Raw genomic sequence first — 21479 nt, forward strand, 5'->3', positions numbered from 1 at the left:
TTTTTTTCCTTTCTGACCCAGGATTAGGCCATCAGGAAACTATCGATGTTGTAAAGCTAAGAATTCCTTTGAACCTGAGCAGGAGCAGAGCTGGGGTCTGGGCAGAACAGGGGATGGTGGAGGGTTGGTTATCAGCATTTTCAAATGCGTCATGTGGGCAGGTAATAGTAAAGGTGTTTATTCGTCTTTGTGATTAAAGTTCATAACAAAAAAAAAGTAAAAATGGGGTGAAAGAGCTGTTTGACAAGTAGCCTGGGAAGGAGCAGCACTGATAGCAGCACAGAATTTGCTGTTCAGTATTTGCTAAGGGTTTAGTTAGCATCCTTTCACCCCTAGTGATAAAAACTAGGAAGGGAGTATGAAGGAAAGTATAACAAACAATAAGGAAGAAGTGGCAGTGGGACTCTCATGGAGGCTGGTTACCTCTTAACTAACAGTTAACATTTGCCTTTTCTCCTGAAATAGAGCAACAAATACAAAATTGATATTGGATTGAAATATCCGAGTATCTAAATATGAAGAAATAAATATGTAATTCTTTATGTATCCTGTAGGGAGCAGAAAAATATTTCTGTAATGGACACAAGGGAAGACCATTGCAACAATCTTCTTCCTTGAATCAGAAGAGTCTGCTTGTGCTCTACTGGTGACCTAGTCAGCATGAGAGGAGCCCTTCAGCATCTTCATTTCATGTCTGGTGAAAGATGCCCCAACCACTTCTTAGCCAGGAGAAGGCTGTTTGGCAGGGATGACCAGGAACCAGCGATGTTAGGAATATTGTTTTGGAGGGGGAGAAGTGGTAGGTGGTGGCATTTTCCTAATCTCACCCAGGATGAGGAATGTTTTACATCCTGCTGCTCTCCAGATGGCAGAGCATCCTTGCATGAGGCATCGCCGGTGGTGATAAATGGGGGGGCCTGATGTTAGGTGCTCTGCAAACTTTGTAGAGGGGAAGGGTCAGGAGATGACATACAAACTCCAGTCACTAAAGGGAACATGGATTGCCGGAAGAGTTCAATCAAATATTTCTTTATGCACAACTGAAGCCTGGTCTTGGCCTTTCATTGCTCTGTGAAATACCCAACAAGACTGGAAATGAGTGTAGCAACAGATTCTGATTTTTCCATGTGAGCTCTGCATTGCCTGTCAGCGCATCTAATTTGATTTAGCTGTTTAATTTAAAAATAAAGAAATATTCCCTAAATTTAAATTTTCAGTGGCAGAGATAGGGTCATTCTCTTACTTTATGGGAAGGAAGTGCACATAGAGTTTGAGCAGAAGAATTTAAACTTTGCATAGATTCTAACATGACACAGTCTGTCTCTGTGTATCCGGTCGTTTGTCTCCAGCTACTTTAAATTGATTGATGTCATTGGTTTAAGGAAGCTGCTACAAGACAGACATATATAAGGCAGAAAGCAAGCACTTCAGAAATGAGAGGATGGGAAAGCAGTGCGAGACTTTCCAAGTCACTCCCCATAGTAACAGATCTCTGACACTGGTAAACAACATTTTGCATGTGTCTGTTTCTCAAAGCTACTTCCATTCCGCTAACCGCTCGCCTGCCACATAATTTGAACTCTGTTAACCTTCAAGGATGATCCCGGTTTTTGAAAGAGAGCAAAGAGGAGCTTCCCTGCCCAGAGCTGCAGAGCTTTGCTGGCTTCGCAGCAGCTTGGCGGGAGCCCAGTGCTCGTGAGCAGCCCATAAGGGCTCGGAGGGCTCCAAGCCAGAGCCCATCCCCTAATAACTCAGGAGCTATACATTTGCTCAAGCTAAATAACATTTCCCAAGTTTCCCTCCTCCTCCTCCGTACCCTAGAAAGCCACCCTATTCTTTTGTTACGTTTTTTGCCGTGACTAAATCTGCTTCGCATGTGTCGTGCAGCTTTCCCTCACTTAGTTGTGTATGTTGTGAGTCTAATGAAGAGTCCAGTGCCAAATGCACTGCATGCGCATGACGTGTTGTTTCCAAATATCTTGCAACTTTGGTCAAAGTGAAGTAAAATTATGCTGAAATGCTCTGACTTTTTTTTTTTTTCGCCTCCTCAGTTAAGCACTATTTCCAACCCATGTGTTCAAACCTTCAGTACAGGCAGGGTGGCTGAAAAGGAAAAAAAGTTGCATTTAAAATGAATTTATTACTTTAAAAAAATATATAATAATTCGGTAGAGGCCAACGATTTTATTCCAGAAGGTGCAAGATTTGGCAAGTTATGAACAACTGAATACAAGATAGAGGGAGGGAAACATCACATAACCAACTTCCAATTATGCCAGTCCAATTGCTCTTCCACCTTTACAATTTAGCTGTCTTTTCTGAATTAGTCTTTTAAATTATATTTCCATAACGTGGCAGATTGAGAAAAACAGTCCTCAGAAGATTTCTGCCCTGGTTGACAGATGAACTAGATAATGGAGTATAATCTTTTTCATTTTCATGATTTGACACATTTTCACTTCTGTGTGTATGTTTAAATCAAGGAATCAAAATACATTTGAGTACAGAATATAAATCCCAGACAAAATTACAGCTTTCATTGCAGTGTTGGGTTAAATGTAAACAGCATGAACATTATAGATATCTTTTAATTAAATGCATAAATTAGAGAAACGTCTTGAATGTTTACAGCAACTACACCAAGAAGTGAGAATGAGGAAGAAATGTACTTTGTCAGCTGATGGCTGCCCCAACTGCATTCCCATACTGAGTTTAATTTTGTCACAACCTTTGGTACAAGTTGCAATGCTTCTCTCCAGTTGATTTACAGGCTGTTTGTTCCTGCTTAGGATGATTAGTGATGTAGATGGCTTTTTCCTGGCCAAGCAGAGGATTTCTCACGTGTATCAGCATCGTTGCTGAGGACTCTGCTGTTAGAGGGCAGCTGGTTTAGGTCACCATGCCTTTCCCACAGCTGTATTTGTTGTGCAGTATCAGATGATTGCATCGAATCTTGAATCCATGTGGATTTAAGCTGGGTTTATGGTTCCGAAGATTGTAATGCTTAACCCACAATCTGTTGAGCTTGCAAACAAGGAATGCTTTTTCTTGACCATGTTCTCATGCAGACTCCCTACCATAACCCCAGGTGCCAGCTTTTCTCCTTGCCATTAATGACCATACTAGCACTCCAGGTAAGGTCTGGGTTTTTCCAGACACCATGGACTCTTATAGCAAGGGAAATGATGAAAAACAGGGAGTCCTGCAAGACATACATTGCATTTACTCCTTGCATGCTAGCTAGGTGATTTATACTAGTTCCTTTATCACAAAAGATGTTTAAATTATGGGGAGAGCAATCAACCTGTGGCTCCTGAGCTGGGTTCGGCTTGAGGACAGCCAGTATAGTGGTGGGGTGAGAATTTTCCAGCTTGATAACGCTGCAGCAGCATCCAGAAGCTCCAGGAGGAACATTTCCCTTCCTTTGCCACAGCAGGTTAGATATCAAAAACCCCAGCAAGGATTGTTGTTTACAGATAGGAAACCAGAGGCTTGTATCAGATAGCCCACTGAAGGAAGGTCTGCTAGGTGGTGGTATGAGCAACCGGTAGCTCCAAAATAGAGCAGGAAATTTTGTATCTATGGAGCAGAGTGGGAGAAGAGCACAGCCCTTAAACTTATCTGTTGTCCTTAATGTGAGACCCGTGAGATTCAAGCGGTGCCTTTAGCTCTGAACTCAGAGTCAGCAAAACTGTATTTGAATTCCTCGTGCTTATCTGTCCCATCAGGTTTTGCCAAGCTCCGTCCTCTTGTGCTACAGCCAGCAAAGACTGATTGTTGTCACCAGGCTAAACAATCTTGACCTGAATGCACAGTGGGGAAAGGGGCAGATACATTCGATAACAAAGGGATGTAACAGTGTTTATGAACAAATGACTTCTAAAACTCCCCAGCCTGAGGTGGGGAGTTCTCTAGAACTGTTTGATTCATGTCCTAAAGACAGTTTTTAATAGAATAGGAGCTCTTAATACAGCTAAGGTCAGTGAAGGCAAACAGATCTGGAAGTATTACATCTAAAGTATAGTAAAACAGAAAACACGAGTAATTTTCATGCATTATTGCAAGAGAGTTCACTCAAGGCCCTTTTTCAGATTGAGATGATTGTTTGCATTAGAAAAAGAATCAGTTTCACTATAGAAGACTGCTACTTTTTAAACTGGTGGCTTCAGGAGGACACCAAGCATGCAGATGGCTTTTTAGATGCAGTCGGCTCCTGACTCCCCATACTTAGCAAGTCAAGGAGATGCAGTTGCTCAGCTTCAAGACTCATAAAGATGTCCTGCACCTTGAAGGAACCCTTGTCCTACTCATTAGCAGCCATCCCTTTCTCCGTCCTGCACGCTACTTGCCTCTGTCATTGATAAAGGCTTCTTTCCAGTAGCTAATTTGAACATGCTATCACAACCTTCATGTCCTTCATGAATAGAATACAGACAGAATATAGAATAGAATGAACGACCTAAAAATCCATTTAAGAAAAAAGCACCCTGGTTATATGTTGAGGTCAACTTAACCTCCCCTGGCTTGGGTCTGACTTCACAGGCATTAGAGCAAATAAATAAAAAAACTGTGAAGTCCACATCCGCAAAATAAAGAGCATAAACGTCCACATTTGGCACCGATTCCTCGTCTCGCGGTCCCAGCAGAGATAAGGCTGCAGTCTGGCACCGTGTGCTACAGCTGGAGAGGTTTTACTGTCATTTCACATTTCGCTCCTGAAGACAAATAAATTGAATTTCCTGCGTGTAACGGGCAGCGCTGCTCATCTCATGGCACGATTTGTCTGTTTGTTGGGGCTTGAAATACTTAAGAAGGGAGTATGTCTGTCGGGGTGTACATTTTCCAGTTTGGGGAGATTAGGGAGCCAAAGGTCTGCAGACTCAATATGGGTGTTAGTCAGCATGTCCTGAACCTCAGGCAGATAAGGGTCCACTTCCTAGGCTGCCCTGATCTGAGAGTTAACAGTTGGTGACAGCGAGTCTGTCTCTGTTCTTAAGTCATTGTTATCATTTTTTGTAATATTTACAAGCCTGGCTCTCTCAGATTAAAAAGTACAAAATCAAAAGGAGGTCTTCCTCCACGGGCGCTCGGGGAGGGGAAGGATGTTTGGGCTTGGCGTGCCGCCCCGCTGCCGTGCCGGGTGGGAGGGACCGGAGGAGGATGTCTGCTCGGGCTTCGTCTTTGTGGCTGCTGTTATGTAAAAGTCAAACCTCGTAAAACGAGTCGCGAGGAGCCCTCCGCGTGTGGAAATGTGTTGTAAATGTCAGCCTCCGCGAGGCAAATCGAAGGTGTTAAACTCGGTGGGGAGAGGGGTCTCATTTCCCTGGTTGATGCACAAAGCCAAAGTCTTTTGGTTTTTTTGTTTGGGGGGGTGTGTTTTGGACCCCTGTACAGTGATAATGGAGAGGAGTTTGGTCCCAGTTGTCCAAAGTAATGTTCTTTTTGGCTTGGTGGGATGTTTTGGATGCTGCTGCAGCATTGCACCAATTTCCAGTGAAAGCATGTCTGGGACCTCGTCACTGGAAAAATATGCAAACTGAATCACTCTGCTCTTCTCCTGCCACCTTTTGTGTTGGGGGAATATGTTCTATGCAACTAAACGAGAAAACAAACAACTGTGACATTGTAGTAACTCTGAATTTTGGTTGAAAGAAACAGGCGGGTGAAAACAGCATTTTGACCTCTTGATCCTCTGTGCTTCAACTGGATAATCCCATGACTGTATTAGGGCAGCACAGAGGGCTCACGTAGGTAGTTTCCAAAAGGAAAAATGCTTTAGCTATGAAATTAGTGTGGTTTATGCTGTCAGCATGCTTAGTTCTTCCTGTCTCGGATCCTGAAGAGCAGGGAGATCAGCGCTAGAGACTTCGCCGGAGGTCACCAGCTCCACCAGCAAGCGCAAGGTGGGACTGAGTCTGTAAAGACGGACGGTGAGATCTCAGGCTCCTTTCCCAGGATGGGAGAAGAAAAATCTAACCCTGGGTATGACAATTCCTATGAAAAAGTGAGAAAAGGGTAATATTCACATAGTGCTGGGTCAGAATTTGTACATTGTCCAGACAGGGTTCCTGAGGCGAGTCCCTCTTGCAGCAAGGCAGAGTGCTTGCTCCAGTGCCTTACTGAAACACAAAAATGTGGGTCACGTTCCTGCAATTTAACGGTTTCCTTCATTGCCACACTTGTAGCAAGCACCCTGTGCTCATTTTGCATTGCTGATTGCATGGCACACACCACAGCAACAGTTTTATTTGCACGATTGCTGGGGTTTTTTGGTGGGAATAGAAGAGGTCAGGCAGCAGTGAGAGCTTTGTCTGGGGTTTGTTTTAGGACGATGGGATGGTGCGTTAGCCTAGGTGGTGCAATCGTCCGGTGATGTTATCTGGAGCGCAAAGCATTTCCACGATAAACAACATTCCTTGTATTTTAGAGTAGTCTGCTATCAAAATCAAAACAGCTGCTGTGATTTCAACAGTAGGACTCGCTGCTAGAAATTTAAAATATATATAGTTGGGTCTAAGATTTGCGTAGAGTAGATTCACCATGTCTTTTGAGTATGTAGCTACGCATATTGGTATATATTCATTATTCAGAAGGATTATTTTCTCCAAACCCTCCATTGTTCCTACACTTCTTAGGCCATTTTCAAACTTTTCAGGTGAGCTTTTCTTCACCGTAAAGTTCAGACTAAAAGCGTGCCATTCACTTTTCAGAGAAAAATTAGCAGATAGTTGTCTCTGATGTGACAACTGGAATATTGGTTGGCATTTGTAGTATCGACTTTGCTTTAAAAAAAAGATTGGTGAAGGGAACACAGATCTGTAATTTTTACCCAGAAGTTGGAGCAGACTTTGTAGCCCAGACACATGAGTTAATTCTCTGCTGTCTCTACCAACAGGAGACATTGCCTTTTTCACCCCTGTTTTACCCTCCTTTGAGTTCCTCCATGTTATTGCAAATAATCAAATTGTACGGGATCTTTGGCAAGTCCTGAACCATAAAAAGCCCTTTTTGTTCTATCTAAGGATTTCCCCACTGACCAGGTGATGCCGGGGCTCTGAAGGCACCGTGAGCTTTCTCTGGAGGGACCAAGCATCTCAGCTTCTCGCAGATCTGCTGGTTGACTCTGCATAATCGCTCTTCCCCTGCCTTCACTTGCATGCTAAACTGAATACTTTTTGTCTTTGGCAGAGTGATCCAAACAGCGCACATATGGATCTAGGACAACTTAAATTTTTGCCCAATTTGAGACCTTCAAAGAGTTGATTCCCCCCCCCCCCGCCCCTTGATTTACACAATATGTTAAAGTAAGTGAGAGATTCCCAACTGAGTTATTAAAGCCAGTTTCTTTGTTTAAAGTTTACATTTAACATACTTGAAAAGTGGCAGATTTTCAACTGTCTCATTCATAAAATTCTGGAAAGAAAAAATTCAGCCTTGAATCTGCTTTGTTTGGGGGGAGAATGGTGTTTTGGGAAGTCTTTATAAGGTTGCAGGGTTTAATTCTGAGACTTTTGAAATTCCTGGGTGTCCAAGCCATTCTTTGAGGGTACCACTAAAGCATCATTGATTTAATTGTGAGTTGTAGCAGAGCAAAGCATCCAAAAGCTACTCCTAATCTTGTAACTTTTTCTTAGCAGCTATACAAATCTTCTATATAAAGTTGTCAGTGAATGATTGATTTCTAAATGCATTCCAGTTTTAACAGAAATGTTTGCTGCAAACATACTGGTTTGAACTGCTGGAAAAGTAAAGCTTTGCACATTATTCTGGAGAAGGATGCGAGCTGAAACGCGGGAACCCAGGGCTTAAACTCATTTGCATCTTCCTTAGCACTGGTAAAAATAGGGCCTGCTGTTACGAAATGTGCATTTTCTGCAAATCCCGTGCTAGGAAGACTTATACATCCACTTCATATCTATAAAAGTTTTCTGAGTTGATAAGTTCATCCCCATGTGTGTAGTGGTGCCCTTTAACGCTACTGAGAAATGGGTCCAGGGATTATTCTGGTTTTCAGATTTAAATTCCCTAAATTCAAAAGCACACAAAGGATTTTATATCTTTATCTGAGTAGTCAGTGTGTGTACATAACAGGATCGCCAACGCTCAGACAAAGTCAGGCACGGCAACTGTTTTTGTGAGTTGGGCCAGTAGCTTGCTTCAGTCCACATGTTTAAATCTTTTCTTGGTTATTTTTTATTTCAATTTTGATAACATACCTCATTTTTACCTGTTGTCATTTTGAGGTTTTTCATTTTTTGCTCAGATGCTGTGCCTGTGTTCTTTACTCTAAAAGGCATCTGTATTTTCAAAGAATTATTGGCATTTGAGGTTAAGCCCTGAAGTAGATGAATGTTTTATTTTTTTGTTGATGGTACCTCACCTACAGATCATGCCTACATACTCAAGCTTAGAGTATAATTCCATATATCAATCTCTAGTCCTTTTTACCTTATTATTTGGCAAAGCCAGCATATATTGTATTTTCTGTGGTGTTGCAAACATCCCTGTAATGTTCCTGTTGCAGTTGCCTGTCTCTGGTCTGGCAGCCAAGTCTCAGCTCTGTCTGGCTCCTAGCTGTCATCCTGGAAATGTTCCGAAAAGATGCGTATCCATCTAGACAACGTGATACACAGAACAGTCCTGACATGGCAAGGAAATTGTAATTATAACTGCAAATCCTTGAAGTGTGACTATGTACTTAAAACGCATACAGTGTTATGTAGAGGTTAACAATGCTTAGCAGTGCATAATATGCAATTCCTGCTTTAGGTTTTCATCCTCTTCATCTTTTTTTCCCATTCTTAAATTTTTCCAGGTAAGCACAATATCCACAAAGCTGTGCAGGGTTTCCCCGTTTTCTCAGACTAACCGTTTAAGGGATTTTCTCAGGATCGGCTGTTCAGGTGGCACATTTTCAGCCAGCTTTGCTGAAGAAGCTGCTGACCAGTGGTACAACTTATTTACTATCCTGTCTAGAAGTAGCCCAGAATCAGATGTTTCTGAGGTGGACCCAGGACAGCCTGCACTGGGTACCTGGCCTCATCCTAAACTCAAATTTATACTTTCGTACAGTGCTTTTGGAATTTGTATGGGTTAAAGGCTCGGGATGGAGACAAAAGGAATTTCTATGGCATGATTTGGAGCTATTGACATTTATCAGCAGTATTTCCGAGCTGCAAGGAATAGAAACAAGTGTGTGTATAAGTGCATCCCTGACTCTCTAGAAGGACTTTAAAGCTGTCAGTGTTCGCCAACATATCCTAGAAAGAAGTGCAATCTTTTTCTTTTTAGCAATGTGGTACTCCACAAAGCTTTGCGCCCTGGCAGGATTACTGCAAATATTTCATTTCTTTAAATCATTGTGTCTTTACCAATAAACATCTAGGCACAGCTGTTCGGTTGATTTTTCCAAAACTGACCTGGCTTCTCAGTACTCCATAAAAAAATTATAATTGCTAAACTCTCTCAACAGAGGCACGTCTGCTTCTCTGGTGGTAGTTCACATCTTACAGTGCAAATTCACTGTCCGCTCCCTGGCTGGTTGTTTTCCTGCAGCTGTGGTTGTGCAAACCTTTATTCTGAGTGATCTGAGAACAGAAATCAGATATCAATGATCCTAACTTGCTAAAACAGTTGTCTCCCTAGCGATAAACTTCCCTGCCCTTCTGGACGAGGAAGATTGTATCTCATTAGATGAGTAGGGGTTACTTACTGGATTTTACTCCCTCAGAAAAATGTTGTTTTCTACTACAGCTGATGTTATTGCTTAAACTGGGGATATTTAGCCCGTGCATAGATTGTTTTGAACCTCTTCTTGTCATCTTGAGTTTTCTATTTCTCTTTCAAAACCTCTTGACACGCTCCGAGCCACTGTTTTCTTCTCCGACTTTACATTTGCACCTATTCCTTACACAGATCTTTGAACAAGATGTGCAGCTCGTGCTTAGTCTAGCAGATTTCCTGTTTGCTTCCTTCATCTCCCCACCATCATCTTCTGCTGGGCTGTCTGTGCTTCAAGCCTGAGAAGGAGACAAAGATGATATCAGGCAGGTGTGGTGTAGCCCATACAGCTATTTCACCAAAGCCACATAGACTTTCTGTCTCAAGTCAGAGAGAAGCAATGTAAACGTAAAGAGAACCAGAGAAAGATGAAATGGCATTATCTCCCCGCAAGACTTAAATAATTGCAAAAAATTCAATCTGTCAGTATCTTAGAACAAATACTGAGAAATTTTCTTCCATAAATTGTCCTCTGTCAAAGCACTTAAGTGCTTATATTGATATAAAAAAATAAATATAGAGATGTTTTCATATGTATATCAGTACCATGAACAGTGTACCGGGCATGACCGTTGAGTCATTTTCAAGATCATTTCCCATTAATTTGACTCAGATTGGGATTTTGGGGGCCAGATTTCATTGTGGATTTTGCAGACCAATATAAATGTTCTTCCCCAGCCCAAATTCCTCACGGGTCGGTGTTTTAAGTGCAAGGCATGTTGTAGGACTAAACCTTGCTGGGGTAAGTATTCGTTGTGGCACCTGTAAGGAAGACTTGGTATGGTGCTGAATTTTTTTTGCTTTGCCAGTTGATATATTTTGCTAATAAGGTCCAATCCTGCCGATGCTCCCTCTACTGTATTTAACTGAAGCAATATGAAACACATCATTTGCCATCATGTCATTAGGTTACCAAACAAGACTCATGGTAAACTTTTCAAATGCACACAAATCCCATTTTCAGAAAGACTTTGAAGCTTCAGATTGATGGAAGGTTAATGTGAATTTGACTCTCAAATGTGTTCAGACTCCTTTGGAAATGGTACTTTTCTCCTAAACCATTCACACTTCTGAAAATACTGACCTGCGTTGGATTGCTCTTTCAGAAACCAGTGTTTCTATACCAAGGACTCAATGAAAAGAGGATTCTCCAGTTTAATGTTAATCCAGTTCTTTGATTTCTTTCTTTTCCACAGCGACTGCCCCATTTCTTTTCATCCAGTAAAGCATCTAGATCACTGAACAAGCAAAGACACAGCCTCGCTCCATCGCTCTTAGTGCAGCTCCGTCTGCCCTTGCTCGTGTTACCTGAGCGGAGATCATCCACTGACATGACACTGCAGCCTAACAGCAGCTCTGATGGTTCATTTGTGAAGGGAAGGGGATTTTTTATTTAATGTATGGCTCAAAGTCTTCTAGCTCAAATGCCACTGAGTTGCCTGGAGCCGTGCCAGGTGCTGTTGGCTGGCCGTGATGCTATCTTCCTAATCGTTAACTGAAAAAAAAAAAAAAAAAAAAAGAAAAAAACAAGAAAAAAAAAAAAGAAAAAACCCCGATGTTGTTGAACTTTTGCGGTAGGGGAGTTATTGCAGTTCAGTTCTGCATCTGTTCATCGGACTTCCTGTGGTTTTTCATCGAATCATATGATTGACAGCCCAGACAGTCTGCAAAGTTCTTGGTCTGTCTAGTTTATACCCTCGTCCCAACCACTAAATCTGACTTCTGCTTTGTCTGGCAGAAGAAAACAAGATAGGGTGCTGTGGTAGTTTGATTCACCAGAGCTGATAAGTGGTGTCTGTATTTAAATTGTGGAGTTCAAATCCTAGCGTTTCCTCCGGCTATCGAGTTTTCAAGTACTGTCTCAGGTTGGTTTGTTTTAAACTAGCTGGGGTTGTCTCTGCTCTGATAACGACCGGAGAGAAATGCAAATAATGGCTCTGCTGGACCCATTTACGTCAGGGCAATGAGTTCAAAAACTCAAATAGCGAAGCGAAGGCGTAATGAAGTATTTGTACATCTTCTGACCCCAACCAGCTGAGTGAATAGGGCTGTGAAGGAAAAAAAGACATGATTTATCCCATGCCAAGACTTTTCCTCTGTTATTAGGACTAGAATTTAAGATGCCTTAGAGTGGTCCCTCTTTTCAGAAAGTGCTAAAAATCGGGTTCATTTGGGTGTCACTAGCTGGGGAGCAAATACCTTTGCAGGATTAAGTTGGGCACAACGGCAGCAAAGCAGAAGAAAATGTTTTTCTACATTGCTGCCTTGACGTGCCACTTCGGGAATTCTGCTAGCCGTGCTAAAACCCTCAGCAGTGCTGGCTGGGGCGTTTCCTGGGACTGCCCTGAGACTCCTGTGACCTGGTTGTTTTACAGCTCTCCTGAAACGTTCATTTGATGTCATCTCCTGTCTGTCTGCAGCGCACGGCGAGGGCTCCCGATCACTCATTTGGAAGCAGAGCATGCAGGAGATAAACGGCACAGAGCTGAATTTAAACATTCCTTGTATTACCATCTGTCAAAAATCTTAAAGCGTTACGGCATTGGTCAAGCTTTTTATGTGGTGTTTAACCCTTGCTGTTATAAATTGTTTTAAAGTCAGTCTAAGGCAGAAATGTTTTGAGGTTACTTAAATTTGATGATTTTGAATGTTAACAAATTTTGTTTTCAGTGAATGCCCTAGCAGTGAAACAGTATGGGTAGTTTTGTGTCATAACAGTGGTAAATCTTGCAAGACAGAGTCTGGTGCAAAAGTTCTCTCCATGCTGAGTCTCTAGGATTTCCCACATTTAATGGATGATAAGATGTGGCCACCACACAGCCATGGATCATTGCATTCATCTGAAGAAGTTGGGCATGAATAACCAACCTGGAAGTCAAATTCTCCATGTCCATTGAGCTATCCGGGGTCCGCTGTTCAGCGGGACCGTTGGATAAAGATAATTTCTGCCATTACTTACCTTCTTTTTCTGAAGATACATTTGAAATTGTGTGTATGCAATGGCAATATGTATTATATCTCTCCTTTAAAATCTCATTATCCTTGCCTACATTCCCAAGATAAACCTGCAGACTGTTCAAGACATATGTTGAGTGTGAGAGAATCCAGGCTGATTGCAGTGAGTTATAGTCTTTAATCTGAAATTGATTATTAAATTGCTATGGTATGATCACAATAGATGGCAACATTGATCAGTCTGAAGAAAGGCTTAATAATAAAATCAATGCATGACTGTTAATGCCTGAAAATATGAATGCCGTCTGATTTATTTTATGCTGCCCTTCCAGCTGAGAGATGATGGGATAGTAAGAGCTGAGCATCTCAGATGAAGCTTTTGGAATTTCTGATATAATGTTTTAAAGCTAAAGATGTTCATTAAACTGCATAAGAGTCCAGAATAGTCCCAGACTAGTGCCATGAGTGTTTGCAAAACCAGTAGCTATAATTGGTGACCCTGAAGGTGAAAAAAGTTATCTGTGTTTAATTCAACTCAAATTAGCATTTTTAATCACTTTTTTCCCCCTTCCCTCCCACAAGGACTACTACAGGCTGCAGTACTGGCATACAGCCACCTTTTGGGTGAAGAATGACAGCTGTGTAAGGGCTTTTCTCTGCTAGGAAATGTTGCAGTGGTTTAATCATGAGGTTTAACCATTCATTCTGCTGATGCAATGCTGAACTGAACATGTTCCTGTCTACACTGACCACAAGTCAGGAAGCATTTAGGAGGGAAGTGGGGAAGATTACACTGAGGATAAGCAGAGTAGAATATCAGGGTTTGTTTGTTTTTTGTTTTTTTTTTAAAGATAATTAAAATCTACATGAGGGCTTGACTCGAGTGAGGCTTAACCTGCTGAAAGAATCGTGGTAGGAGGGGTGGGGTGGCAGAGGGGGAAGGTGGGCACAGCTCGAGGTCTTGGAGCCGAGGTGGGAAGGGGTAGAGGATGTTAATGAAAAGGAGGATCTCACAAGGCTGATGAGAAAAAAGAAAACTTGGGCAAGTATGGCATAGAAAGATACACTAAAGAGAGACCGTGAAGGTACAGTGGAAGGGAGATTGGGGATGGGAGTAGGCTAGGAGACATAAATTAGAGATGGGGGTGAGTGTTGGTGCAAGACACCTAAGAGGGAGGAAACAAAGTGATGTGGAAGATTAAACAGGATGGTCAAAACAGACTTGGAGGTTGTAGAGGGCTGGTAGGAAATGGTTTAGGGGCACAAAAGGGCTATGGGAGAGCTTCTCTGCCACAAACTGCATGTCTGGCACAGGAAATGAAACTTGCTGATGCACCTTTGAGGTTCTGGGCTTTGAACTCAACAGGAGTTAGATGCAGAAGTGCCTTTAACAACCTTATCTTTTAACTGCCTTAGTTCCTTAAACAGAGATAATAGTGCTGGAAACAATACTGTCCTCCTTCCCTCCCTGATTGCTATAAAGATGAACTCCCCACATGTTCTGAAATGATCAAGTACAATAACGACAGCCACACCGATGGCCAAAATGGTTCCTCCCAGGCTAAATATTGGTGTCTAGCTAAGTAGAGCTGTGGTGAAGGACCTGACCCCAACATAAGCCAAACCCCGGCAGCTCCAGAATGTTGGAACATGCTGGAAGGTGACACTGACATCCTCATCAGCATAGGAGATGGCAGGTGGTTGAATGAAGCTGTCCATGGAGAGACGTTCCTTGTAAAGCATAATGCAGGTGGCACCTTTGTGGCTTGGAGTAAGGGTATGCTCAGTATTTGCACGAAACTGCTCTCGTAACAGCAGCAACGCAAGGAAAGAGTGGAATAGTTTCCATGTTTTGTGACTGCCGAGAATCCAAATAATGTGGATATGTAAAAGTTAAATAAAGCCAAGTGGCCAAGAAGTGCCTCTTCAAAGGAGACTGTTCCAGCCAGAAGGGTCTTGTGCCCGAGCGCAGGGAAACAGGACACTGTAAGCTCAGGAAAGATGATAGGGTGTCCCTTCATTATTAATGGGCAAAGAGGCTTCTTAGCCATTGCTGTGCTTGTTCTGATCGTGTCACACCATAAAGTTTATTCTTAGTCTTAGCCACAGCCTTATAAATAATAAAATGGGTCATGTTTTATCTTACTCCAGTGATCATTGTAATGCGGCTTTTATCTGCGACTCTGCCAAGCTCTCGACACAGGCAACATTTAGAAGTAGATAAAATGATTGAAGAGCACAGTACAAAAGTAGGCTCAGCTCTTCCCCAAAACAAATACTTACCGAGAACGAACGCAGTGGGTTTGCAGTGTGCGCGCTGCTTTGGGAGGGAGGAAATGAGAGAAAATTGGAAAATGGAGGATGCAGCATGCCTATCGGGTCAGGATGGGCTGGGCTCGTGCATATGATGTGTGTTAATTCTGGAAGTGCTCGCACTGAAAAACAGGGCTTTTGTGGAAATGGTATCGTCTAGCCTGTGACTTCCCTCCCCTGCAGGAGGGGAGGTATCTGCTGTAGGGTCTGTGTGCACAGATCTTGTGGTTACAGCCTGAGAGGCTGAAGTGGGATAGATGCGTGGCGTGTTGGCAGTTGAGGAGCTTGCAGGGTTTTGCACTCTGATTGCCACAGTGATGCCATTAGAGTGATTCTGCCGACTGCTCGGCAACGGGAAAGCCAAGGCGCAGAGGTAATGACCTACCCAAAGCTACAGAGGAACCTGTAGCAAAACTGGAAGTGGCCTCTAGGAGCCCACCCATGGACCCCAGCCACGCTTCCCACCTTGCTTCCTGGGTGAAGAGCATTTTTCTCCTGAAAACTTGTACATACATAAATTCTTTGAGAATCAGAGGCAAAAAGTCACTTTGCTATACCACTGGGTTCCTGAAAACATATCGCAGACTATTTTTATCCTTTCCAAAGGATTCTCCTGCCAAGGAACTGAGTACAATTAATAGCAAAGTGCTTTTTAGGGAAGACTGCTATAAACAGGTCTGTATGGGCACGAGCAAGAAGGCTTTCGTGGGGCTGCTAAAAATGACACCTTTCCTTAAGACTTTTGTGTTATGTAAAGGATTCACGTGTTTAATCTTTGTTAACAGGCAAACTGAGCATGCCCAACAGTAAAAGGGCTGAATACAATATGCCAATGTAGCATTCAGTTCAAAGAAGAAATTATAAATGATCTCTTTATCCTGTAAATACTTTCCTTTGGGTCTAATGGTTCAGTTCCTTCCATTATTTTTTTCACCAGACCTCTTTCTTCAGTGTTTAAATGGGCTGTGTGTTTGCAGACAGACATGCAAACCTTCCCTCAGTGGACTTTGGTTTCTTGTTGCAGAAGTTCCCTGAGCTGAAGTTCAAGTACGTGGAGGAGGAGCAGCCTGAGGAGTTCTTCATCCCCTACGTTTGGTCCTTGGTCTACAACTCCGCCGTGGCCCTGTACTGGAACCCACATGACATCCAGCTCTTCACTATGGACTCCGGCTGAAGGAGATGCCCCAGCCAAGCCAACTCAGCTCCGTCTTCTTACAGAAAATGAAACTCTGCACCGCGTGTTAATACGTGACCCCTTCCAGCGTGCACCCTCAACCCCAAAGCTTACGGAGAATGAAGCTTGCCACTAGTGTACAGTCCAGCATCGATGTTTTGGAAGCAGATTGCCACCGACACGCTGGCAACAGACTGTGGTGTGAGGAACTGACGGCTTGTAGGCAACCTTGTATTTATAGTCCTATAACCTAGAGCTTGTTTGATGAAAATGAGGCCTTACACATGGGGTATGATGTTACTACCAACCACAAACCTGATTGTTCTTTTAACTTAACAGGGTAAATGAGGAAAGAGATTGCGGACTTTGATTTGGAAGTGGTATTTGTATTTTTGTTTCTTTCAAGTGAGGCAGCTTTGTTGGGTCAAGCTTTCTGTGGTCTGTTGGATTCTGCCGTGGGTTGCTCATTACCTAATCCCGTGCTTTCACTCACAGCCCTTCATTTCGGTGGCACTGGCAAGGCTGCAGCCGTTAAATTGGTGTCTACATTGTCATCCTAGTGAACTAGCAAGCAGCATATTAATCAGATTAGCTCCCAGGCAGATTCAAAACTCTTGATTTAGATATCAAAATGGTTGTGGGAGGATTTTCAATAGCAAGTCCTTTTTTGTTGTTGTTTGACTGGCAAATACTCTATAGAGGGCTAGAAACACCAGCTTTCAGAGTCAGGTCCCTTACAGACTTGTTTTACTGTCCTTTCTGCAAAAGTTGTTCCTGGAAACTGAATGTGTGGGAAAAAAAAAAATCTCCGAAGAAAATAGTTATAAGATTATAAAATAGACCAATGTCCTGTAAAAATCTGTGTAATGGTGATGGCGTGTCATGGGGATCCTTGGCAAAGTTCTGTGTTGAAAACCCCCTGTTTGATATTAAAGGTTTTATGGCAGAAGTATAAATTTATCTGAATGTAGAATACTTCTCTTTTTCTGTTGTTTTAAAGTGTCCTTTCCTGATATACCTGTTTCTGCAGTTGGAAGAACAAAAGAAATGGCTTGACCTGATTTTGAAAGAACATCTCATTTTTCAAAATGAGGATCATTTCTTCTGTGGGGAGGCTCCTGACGGTGCCTGTTGCACATGCATGCACACACTCTCCTAGTCCCACATGCTGCTATGTGGAGGACTGTCACCGGTGCGTTGCGTGCCAAAACACAAATATCAAGGAACTTGTTCCTGAACACACATGGCAACCCTCCGTATTCACTGCCTGCTCCAGCATATTCTGTTTATTGACCTGAAGTGGGTGCATTTGCTTTCAAACAGTCCTTCGAGTGGCTTTAAATAGAATTTCTTGCACCCTGTTTTATCACCCCTGAAGGATGCACGAGGATTGTACTTTCCTTTTATCTGCTTATTTAGAAGTGGAAGTCCATTTGAGTCCTACATGAATGGAAATGTTGGCTTAAAAAAAAAAAAAGCAAAAAATAAAGCTTTCCAAATTTATTTAAATATAGCTACAAAGCAACATATACAGTCTGGGAGCATTGTGGAATTTAAAATGGCAGAAGCTTTTTGAGAAAAGGCAATAGTAGGGGCGGAGATGCAGTTTTTCTTAGGAAAATGTGAGAAATGAATGAACCATAACTGAGCTGCACGTAAGGTTATGCGATGTTTTGAATTTATTTTTTATTGTCTTCAAGCAAACATTAAAGGAGGTAATGACTTTTCTTGGTTATTGTAGCAGTTTCTAATTTTGTCTTTATTAAAAGACTAAGAGTGTTTGTGACTCAAGCAGAGCTGCCCAGCCTTTGGAAAGGTCACTCTGAAGATGCACTTTTTACATGTGGATTCTGAAGCTCCTGGGATGGCTGAGTTCTCCTCTGTCATAACCGGCTGTGAGCACTTGAACGTGGCCCGAGGTGAGCCCCCTCCACCCCGCTGCCTGCAGCAGAAGTGGAGCATTTCATGAAAGAGGGCTGAGCTGGAGCAGGTGCTTATCACCCGGGTGTCAAACTGGAGGGGACCTGATTTTTCTTTGAAAGGGCTTTTTATCAAGAGAAGGGTACATAAAGCAGCAATCTGATAGAATAGGTCAAACCGGCCGCTGAATCCATGTAGGAGGCGCACAGTAAATTATTTCTCGCTGTCCTCATGATGACATCGAATCGAAGTACAGAAGGAACAGGTTTGTTCCGATCACATTTAATTAATAGGCAATGTTCCCAGGGGCTAGCTGGCTTGGAACAGCTGGGGTTACAATGCAAGGCTGAAACAGCAGAGCCAGAGCAAGGTTTATGCTGAAATCCACGCTAGCCCTGTTGGTTCTTCCAAGAGTTTGAGCATTATGTGGGTCTGGCAGTGGCCTGAAGTCTGCAGTCTGGTGTGGTCACAGATACTCTGTTTTCCTTCAGATCTGTAAAGTATCACCTTAGGGATCCTTTTCATTACTTTGTGTGAAAGTTTTATTATGCATAATAAAAGAAAAATTTAAAACAGTAAATACAGGCTGTAGTTGTATTTGTTTTATGTGACAGCTGCTGCATGGTGACATTCAGCCAGCGGGTCTTGGCGTGGTCGTCAGACCTAATGTGCACGAGGTTTTATAACGTTCTCCATGACATGCAATAAAAATAACATTATTTTATTTATTGTATTAAGCAGCTGATTGTTTAAATCTCTGCTTGGTGAGAGAAGGGATGTGTCGTGTTGCACTGTCATGCTGAATCCCACCCAACGGAGGCTTCTTGCCAGCTCAGCTTCTGTGGTCGCAGCAGGTACAGCCCGGAGGAGGCACCAGGAGCATGCAGTCTTGGTGGGGGAGCAGAGGAGGGACAGAATTATCCCCTTCGGACCTGACCAGACCAGACATGACATGATGCTGCACCCTCAGTTGCTCTTTCCTATTGTTCTGGCCACACCATATAGGCAGGTGGCGTCCCCCTGGTTTAGGGCGTTGGGTGTTGTACCAGGATCTTTGCTTTAATGTGCCGTATATGTGCTGATCACCAGTGACACCATCTGCTTGGGCTGCTTGAGTAGCGACAGAGAGGGAAATCCTTTGCGTCAGGGTTCAGGGGGGTAGACCTCCTCACTCAGAGGAGCATCCCTTCCGTGAGTCTCCTCTGGGTGTGAAGCTTTTGGGAGAACGGGCAGGGAACCAAGTTGCTGTGTAAGCTGTTAGTGAAGTGGAAGTTGTGCATATGAAACCTGATGCACATGTGCCCAATGAGGGAGAAATTGTCGTGCCTTAGTTAATTGAGAGAAACTCTGATCTTGCTATGAAAATGAGGTGGTGGGTTGGAAGCTACAAATAAATCAGGCATCATTCACTTTGGCAAAAGCAGTCCAAAAACCTTCCAGATTTCATGGCATTTCTTGAGCCTCGTAGCCTAAAACAGAAGAGTATTAAGCAAGTTACAGGAAAAAAACCCAAACTGTTTTCTACATGCCTGCTAGATTGTTGATCTACCAGTTAAACCGGAAAGGAAGAAGCAAACAACCCCCCTCGCTTCTTTGGAAACTCTAAAGCTTTTCATACAACCTCTTCTACTGAGCGGCTCAGTTTTATTCTTGCATACATTGTCTAATTCAGCCAACTAAAGGTCAAATGCCATCTTATAGTTAGTCAGCCCCAGGCTCTCTCCTGATTGCCAGGGCTCGGTCTGTGAAAACCCTGGCTTCTGTGCTCGAAGACCAGGAGTTTTCTGTACGATCGCACTGACCACTGTAAATCCTTTCCAGTCTTCACCCTTCAGCAGGTCTTAGCCACCTTACCTAGCTAGCTTTAAAACTTTGTACCATTGCTACCCGTATTACTGTAAAATTCAGAGTTCCACCTGCTTTTGTGTTGGGTTTGTTGTTAATTTGGGGAGGGTTGGGGTTATTTATTATCTATTATTATAACAGACTCTACTAACTCACAAACCAGCAGTGTCTACAGCTGCGCATCTGATAGCGACACACAACGGCCTCAACAGAGTTATCAGATTCAGAGGAAGGAAATGTTTACTTGGTGCATTCCTGTTCATAGTTGTGGTCTCCCCCCCTCCTCCCCGAGCCCCAGTTGGGGTGCAAAGGTCCGGATCAGGGCACTAGTGTTGCTACAACTGTTCAGTCTGGGGACCTTTTGCTTGTACTGAAAGTTGCATGAAGGTTTTTATCTTTGAGGTTTCTCCAGGCAACGTTATCGGGCTAAATTCTGCGTCAAGCACATACTCGCACCCAAAAGGTTCCTAGAGGGCTCTTTTCCCTTTGATTACACAACCGATAATCCATAAAATTGTCTTCAGCAGCATGACACAGACCTACCTAATCATTTTTAACATCATTGGCAGTCAAACGTCACTTGGACTTAAAGGGGAGAAAAACATCTATCCTCTCCCTTGGCAAGCTGCAACCAGCTGGTTAGACAGGAGGGATGTTCTCCTCGGCTCCACCAGAGATGGCCTCTAGATCCTTCTGCTGGACCCATCCAGACTGCTCCATCTTGACCGTTAAGAGCTGGTTGGGGGCAGCCAGGGGGGTTTACTGCAAAAGAGCTTTTAGGGCATCCCGAGCACCTGGATGATGAAGCATCAGCTCCTGGACATCTTCTAGCAGAAGCCGTGGTGGCCGTGAGCTCTCAGTATGGTGCAGATGTCCCTTGAGATTAAATTCTGCAGGAAAGGACATCCTGGGTGTCACAAGGTTGTTGTCTGGGTTATTCTGGATGGGGCTGGCGATTATTTTAGGCTTGGCTGGAAGGCTGACTTCTGGCTCCAAGAATTATTCAGTCATGGTGCCTCTGCACAGTTCATTCATGACGTTCAGATTCAGCAGCAATGCTCTGGGTGCAGCAGCACGGGGATGGTACCAGGGTTTGGGGAAAGGATCACAAAAGCAGGGAGTTTGCCTTTTTTTTTTTTTTTTTTTTTCAGGAAAGGAACCTGTTGGCAGGACGTCCCCAGGCTGCTGCGGCATCACCCAGACTGCCCGAGTGCTCCAGGGCGGTCCTTCTCGTGTGTGAGACATCGGTGCATGTCACCAGCGTCATTCATTGTGCTGATAACAGTTATCGGAAGATAATGATATTTCAAAGACAAAAGGGCAACTCCTACAACCTCAGTTGACCTGGCGGCAGAGCCGTGCTTCCTGCTGTGACTTTGGGTGCAATGACTTGTCAGGAGCAGGGCAGGGAGGCGCGACGGGCCGCGGAGGCAATGATTTAACGTAATCATGGAAATGGCTGCGTGATTGCATGAGCTGGGGTCTGAAAAGC

At 43.3% G+C, this 21479-nt stretch overlaps 1 protein-coding gene across 14 annotated transcripts in view; it reads left to right on the plus strand.

Annotated features, from left to right (window-relative positions):
• Window positions 1-18722, plus strand: part of DYM (dymeclin) — a 220222-nt gene extending 201500 nt beyond the window's left edge. For 11 of the 14 annotated variants that reach the window (XM_054809295.1, XM_054809304.1, XM_054809297.1 and 8 more), the window contains one exon: window positions 16073-18722. In XM_054809295.1, coding sequence (XP_054665270.1) covers window positions 16073-16222 — 150 coding nt within the window. In that variant the 3' untranslated portion in view covers window positions 16223-18722. Of the gene's footprint in view, window positions 1-21; window positions 43-7040; window positions 7158-12155; window positions 12899-16072 lie in introns of those variants that run through there. The other 3 variants (XR_008574614.1, XM_054809300.1, XM_054809301.1) reach the window with 3 other exon arrangements.
• The last annotated feature ends 2757 nt before the right edge of the window (window positions 18723-21479 follow it).

This window comes from Grus americana, chromosome Z (assembly GCF_028858705.1).
Source record: "Grus americana isolate bGruAme1 chromosome Z, bGruAme1.mat, whole genome shotgun sequence".
NCBI lineage: Eukaryota > Metazoa > Chordata > Aves > Gruiformes > Gruidae > Grus > Grus americana.